At 37.9% G+C, this 6,691-nt stretch overlaps 1 protein-coding gene across 1 annotated transcript in view; it reads right to left on the reverse strand.

The window, feature by feature from the left end:
- Positions 1 to 3,122: 3,122 nt before the first annotated feature.
- Positions 3,123 to 6,691, reverse strand: part of zeb2a (zinc finger E-box binding homeobox 2a) — a 17,376-nt gene continuing 13,807 nt past the window's right edge. The window contains exon 9 of the mRNA XM_035676157.1: positions 3,123 to 4,728. Coding sequence (XP_035532050.1) covers positions 4,109 to 4,728 — 620 coding nt within the window. The 3' untranslated portion in view covers positions 3,123 to 4,108. The remainder of the gene's footprint in view (positions 4,729 to 6,691) is intronic.

The following is a 6,691-nucleotide window of genomic DNA, read 5'->3' on the forward strand; positions in this document are numbered from 1 at the left end:
GAAGTAAACCAGCGTCACCTGCCCTCAATGTGGTGGACATGCACAGGAGAGAGCTCCCCCATTACTAACAAGGTTTTAAATCGTTAGAATCCAGCAGCGTAGACCGACTCTATTCTGCTACAGACGGTATATTTACTCACCTAACTTGGTGAATTAAGGATTTANNCAGAGTTGGTGATTGTTGAAAAGACTAACAAAGATGGTTTTGGTGAGTATTATTCCGTTTCTGTACACTGAAGTTACGAATGAAGTTTTTGTCTATGGAGTCTGTATCTTGTATTTTCATGGTATTATATGTTTCTAAATCAATTTTCAAATTCAAATTTTATTTTTAACAACAAACTGAAGCTGATTTTAGTGTCAACGCAGTTTGATTTTTAAGATAATACTGACAGCAGAGACTGCTCTTTGTCTCCACCTGGTGTTTGAAAGACGCCACTGTTTGACAGACAGAACCACCCTGGAACATTAACTGTAAAACTTGTAATAACAGCCCGGGCCTTTATTGGGGACAGGCCTTTATTAGGGACAGGCGTCTATTGGGGACAGGTGTTTATTTGGGACAGGTCTTTATTTGGGACAGGTCTTTATTGGGGACAGGTCTTTATTGGGGACAGGCTTTTACTGGGGACATGCCTTTATTAGGGAAAGGCCTTTATTAGGGACAGGTGTCTATTGGGACATGAATGACACTGAACATGAACGTGGTTTTACAGCAGCTGAAGATTTACGGCAGCCGGCGTACAGACAGTAAACAGACAGCGAGCAACAGACTGCACATAATAATTTTCACAGCTCGGAATAATTTAATGAAACACTTTGTTCTGATGGACCCTGACGGACTAAAGGAATATAAATAATGGAGGAATGGACTGTACGGACTTCATGATCTGGTCTCTCGTTTACAGCGCTGTTGAGTCTGAATGAATGAACATTAAACTTTAATGTTCATAGTGTCAGTAAAATGAAGGATTGAACTGATCCAACGATGTGCAGCATCCATATTGACAGAAGGTTAAACATTTATATATGTGTTGGAGATCTAAACGGCTTAAAGCAGCCTTTATTTGGGACCCTGCTTTTGCTGGAAGTTTTACGGTAGTTTACACATTGTTTATTTTGTTTAATAATTAATAATAATTAATATTCCAAACTGCAGCTTTCAATAATCATCTCACTGAAGTACTTACTCTACAGATTGACATAATTACAATATAATCAATAATGATTGATTATTACAGATTGAACTATTATAGTCATTAAAATTAGCTCCAGCTACATCATTAAAGTGATGAAAACATTAATTATAATCCAGATAGAGAGTGCTTTTATTTTGGTACTTTAATAAAAATAAAATGTATTTTTACACTTTAATCAAAGAGTCTGTTTGTGATATCAAACGCATTCAATATTTATATATTTATATATATTTACAAATATAATGAAATGAACTGTAAATTCAAGTTAGTGTTATTGTTAATAAATATAAATGTGTTGACTGTGTGTGAATGAATGAAGCAGGTTACAAGAAGAATAACACAGTTTTATTAAAATTTAATTTGGCTACATTTATTCGAGCATCTCCAAGAGAAATTAAAAATTCAATAATAATAATAATAATAATAATAATACTTCAGACATTTCAGGAATTCCTTCATCATCTTCATCATCAGTCCTTCGTCACCTTTTCAGTGGGATGAATAAAGTGGATTTTTACTCTCAAAAATACAGTGTTTTCACAATAATAATAATCGTATCAAAAGTTCCCCAAATTTAGAATTTCCAGTAGTTTGAAATAAAATAATAAAACAAAAGAAGTGAATTTTCGCTCTCTATTCATAGTTTGCTCCAATAGTCAATGACAGAATCATTTTACTAAAATATATCTATGTGTGAGGAACTCTAATACTGTACTCTACAGTATGAAATAAATAAAATTAGGAAATATAAAATGACTCACATAAATAAAATGGTAAATTCTCAAATAAAAACAAAACAAAAAAAGAAATTTGTGTTGGAAAATTCAACAAAAAAAAGTAATACTGACAAAAAAATACTGTCATGGAACAAAAAAATACAGAAAATTGCACAAACGTGTGTAAACTAACAAACTGCAGTCTATCTATGCTAATACTGACGGATGGGAACAGAGCGCAGTGTTCATCATGAGAGGACAGGTGGCGCTGTACAGGGATGGCACTTTAAGAACAGGTGGAAGGTTTGCATATAAGGCTTTCTCTGGAGAAACACACAAAAAAAGGCTCTGTCCTTTATTTCATCTTTTAAAACGGAGCCCTTTCATATTAACACTCCTTCCTCTCCTCTTTAAGACTCACATCCACATTTTATTTTGAAAATCACACAGGTTTAAATGTTCCTTCACATAAAGAAAAAAATAATCAGGAGGCCCAAAGTCGTGTGGTTAGTTGGCAAAAGTAATAAAAAAAGGATCAAAATAAAAAACATCACAGTAAAAGGAGACAAAAGATACGACGATAACACTGACAGGAAGTGACGAGTGTTCGAGGCTTTTCCCTCTTTTTTTATTCTTTTTTTTTTATTTTGTAGTGATTCGGGGAGTCGAGTGCAATTTCCTGATGTGGGGTTCGAACACAACGAGACACAGGAAGTTAAGAACATTATAGCACCACACAGCTTTTAGGCCTTTATAACACTGTACATTACAAACAGCTTCACTTCATTATAATGATCATCATTATTACTTCTTTTATTTTTAATTTTTTGCATAATGTGGATTTTTAAACAATCCCACCCAGCTTCATGGCGGGGATGTCGGCCGCCATCGCGTTGCATCTTCAGTTCGGGACCGTACAGAAATTATTCGGGGAGCGGAGAGGAGCTCTACCGTCTGGTTTTACTTCTTAATGTGAACATAATCTTGTTTCAGTCACTTATCAATACAAGCTGGAAACTTAATATGAAACTCTTTGTGACCTTTGACCTATCAGGTTCTCTCTATTCAATTCAATTCAATTCATTTTATTTGGTTAGCGCAATTCAGAACAGAAGTTTATCTCAGGACACTTTTCAAATAGAGCAGGTCTAGACCAACCCTTTTAACATTTACAGAGAACCCAAACAGACCACCATGAGAAACCTTGGGACTGGGGAAAGGAAAAAACTGCCTTTAACAGCGCAGAAACCTCGGACAGATCCCTCTAGGTTCTAGTAGTTTGGTGACTTAGTTTTCGCAGGCCTTGTTGGTGAAATACGTTAGTTGGAGAGCTAGCCACTAACTTGCTAACAGCCCGGGAACATGCTCGTGCTAATTAGTCTCAACAGCTTCTTATCTCCACTTTCTCTCTACTGACAGTTTGTTCACCTCCGAGTTCAATAAAAAGCAACTGAAGAGGTTAAATAAAAGTGCTCAAAGCTAACAAATATTAGCCATCACTGTCATCACTGGTGGTTAGCATCAAAACTGTTAGCTAGAAGCCTGAATTTATTTTAGATTCATACAATAAAAATGTTGGACATGATTGATGTATCTTACGAAGTTGTCGCAGTAACTTTAGTTACTCAAAACAACAATTATTCTTGCTAACAAATGTTAGCATTAGCTGTTATTACCACTAGCCAGCAGGCTGTGTAGCATGGTAGCTAATGGTAAAAACTGGTTCATACAAGATAGAAAATGACTCATTCATAACGAATGAATCTTAAGTGACTCCATAAAGTTACAGAATGAATTCGGAGATAAAACATTTTCTTATTTTACATTTTAGGGCCAGAAAAGTCACAAAAAGATGATAACATAAAGTATTTCTGACAAAAACAGACTGAACCTGATAAATCAAAGGTCACTGTTTGTTTTTAACTTGTTCTGAATTAACTGTAAAAACTGTAAAAAATCAGCTCAGAACAACGAACATGTTCCTTTTATCTGACTGTTGGGACGAATAAAGTCCTATTTTCTTTTTTTAAAGAACTCTTATAAGTTGAAATAAAATCTAAATCTGGGCTGAATTTTCATCCTGTCACAATCCGCTTTATTTCCTCCCCATATAATGTGTGCAGTCCCTTCAAAATAAAAGCATTCTCTCTGAATGGAGTGACAAATGTTCCAAAGCTCTTTAAGCTTTGTGGATCAGTCTTCCTGGTCCGACTTGCCGTCTGTCTTCCCTTCTCGTGAACTCTCGTCCATCAGCTGCGTCGTGTCTTTGCCCTCGCCGTCCCTCGCCGAGTCCATCTGGCTTCTGCTGTCACCTTCTTCATCCTCCTCCTCTTCCTCTCCTTCCCTGAAACTTGCCTCCTGTCTGTCTGTCACCTCCTCGTACGTCTTGTTGTCCACTTCCCTCTCCTCTCGTCCTCTTCCCTCGCTGCCGTCCCTCAGGATGGTACCTCCGCCGCTGCCGCCACCGTCCTCCTGCTGGTCCTCTGGGTCCGAGTACCCGAGTGGCCCCAGCCCCTGCAGGTAGGCCCTCCTCATCAGCAGCTCAGTGGGCTCCAGGCCTCCTCCTCCTCCTCCTCCTCCTCCTCCTTTGTCTCGGGCCTCCCTCTCGGCTGCTTCGCGCTCCTCCGCCTCCCTCTTGCAGTAGGAGTAGCGGTGGTTCATGTGCTGCGAGTACGAGCCCGAGTGGGAGAAGCGCTTCCCGCACTTGTCGCACTGGTAGGGTTTCTCTCCGGAGTGCAGCCGCGAGTGTTCGATCAGGTGGTGTTTGTGTTTGAAGGCTTTCTTACAGATCTGACACTGGTGAGGACGCTTCCCTGCAGAGACACAGGACGGGACGCGTCAGCGACATTCAGCACGCTCACATTTAATGCACAGAAGAAGAAATATCAGCTCTGTTAGCCATCACTGTTTCTCATCGTTATAAACACACACAAACCCAATTAGCATCACAGTTATCATCCAAACTGTTAGCTAGAAACCTGAATGTATTTTACACAATAAAAATGTTGTTGTCACGGTAACTTTAGTTTATAAAAACATTCTTTTAGCTGTGTTATTAACATTAGACAGCAGGCCGTCTAGCATGGTAGCTAACGGTAAAAACAGATTCATAACAAGCTTTTTAACCACAGAATCTTAATTAATGAACGTTTCCTGTTTTATTTTAGGTTGTAGAATGAAATTATAGTTTACTTTAAAAAATAACTTCATCTGAGTCTTAATTACTGCACTTTATGACAAATTGTCTGTGTTTCTTATTTAAATATATAATTCATTTTAAATTAATTGATCTGACTGTTTTTATCTGATTTAAGTTTTCTGTTCAGATCTCGTAGAATAATAATAATAAACAATTTGGGACAAACGATTAAAGGACAAATGTAATAATAAGTCATTTTTAATAAGTTGCACATTTAATGAGAAACGTGGACTCGAACTGTTCAATCAATAACTGGTTTTACTGCAGTTATTGATTGAATAATGAGAATATTGTTGTTTTATTTTATTATACATGTATTTGAGGTTGGACATTATCTAGAGAAGGTGTGTTTAGACTTTTGGTTTGAAGATAATAAAGTCTTTCTAATCAATCTGTGATCAAACTAAGATCAGTATAAATTACAATCAATAAAGTTCTGTTCTATAACCCCTAAAGGACCCTGTTAGGGTGAAGAGCTCATCCATGATTTTTTAATTTTTACAGTTTTTAAATTAAAGGTGAATTATTTAATCAGGTTAGTTAATCGTTGAATACAAATTAAAACCGGCTGTAACTTCCCGTTTGAAGTTCAACATTGACACAAAAGAGTAAAATTAATATTAGAATTAATATTAGAATCATTATTAATCAAAAGATTATTGATTAAATGTCCATAAACAGATGATTTCTCACTGTTTCTGTACATCGTGTTGAAGGTAGAAGGTCTCAGCTCTTAAACAGGTAAAATCACCGTTACACCAAACCTCATTCAAAAAATCACTCGTTTCAACGTTACGACCAACTAAGTCTGTCTTTATGTCCGACCTGATAATTACGCCGTTTGCACCGTTTTCTATATATCAGATAATAATCTGGCTCATTTATTAAAGATTATGTTCCTAATAGAAAATAAACTGATCACTTTGTTAAATATTGATCAGTATTGTGTCGTTTTATAATCTGTGTATTAAATGTACTTTTATAAACCGTCATCCAGCACTCTATTCGAGATTAATAAACTGAGCGGCAGTGGAAATCTCTCTGCTGATTGGCTGTTATTTTGTTGGAAGACACGTGATTGGTCGGTTTTAAACCCCATCCTCTCATGGACTTCCTGTCAGCTTCCAAAATAAGACTGTCCGTGTGTTACCACTGCGACGGCTAGCTGAGCTGAGATGCAAGACGCCGCGAGGCAACGTGAACCTGCGACAGTCTGATGACATCATAGCGCCAGATTTCAACCTGAGGAGGAGCGGGGATCCTTCGCGGCCATAACACCGCCCCCCCGACACACACACACACACACTCAGGATTTATCTGGTTGTTGTTGACTTTGATGATGAAGGTAAAATGATGTTTTGTTAATGCAGTCTGGTGTAGTGAACACACACTCACCTTCTCTCTGGCTGAGGGTCCGACAGCGCCACCCGCAGGAAGCCCGGGTACCTGCGACACAACTGCACACACAAAGCACGTCAGAACAGGTGTGTGTGTGTACAGGTGTGTGTGTGTACAGTAGGGATGGAGAGATTCACTGATTTGAATCGGTGGTTCGAGACAGACGTTTGCGATGCGAG

Source organism: Morone saxatilis, unplaced genomic scaffold, assembly GCF_004916995.1.
Source record: "Morone saxatilis isolate NCDOM2014 unplaced genomic scaffold, NCSU_SB_2.0 Contig5, whole genome shotgun sequence".
NCBI lineage: Eukaryota > Metazoa > Chordata > Actinopteri > Moronidae > Morone > Morone saxatilis.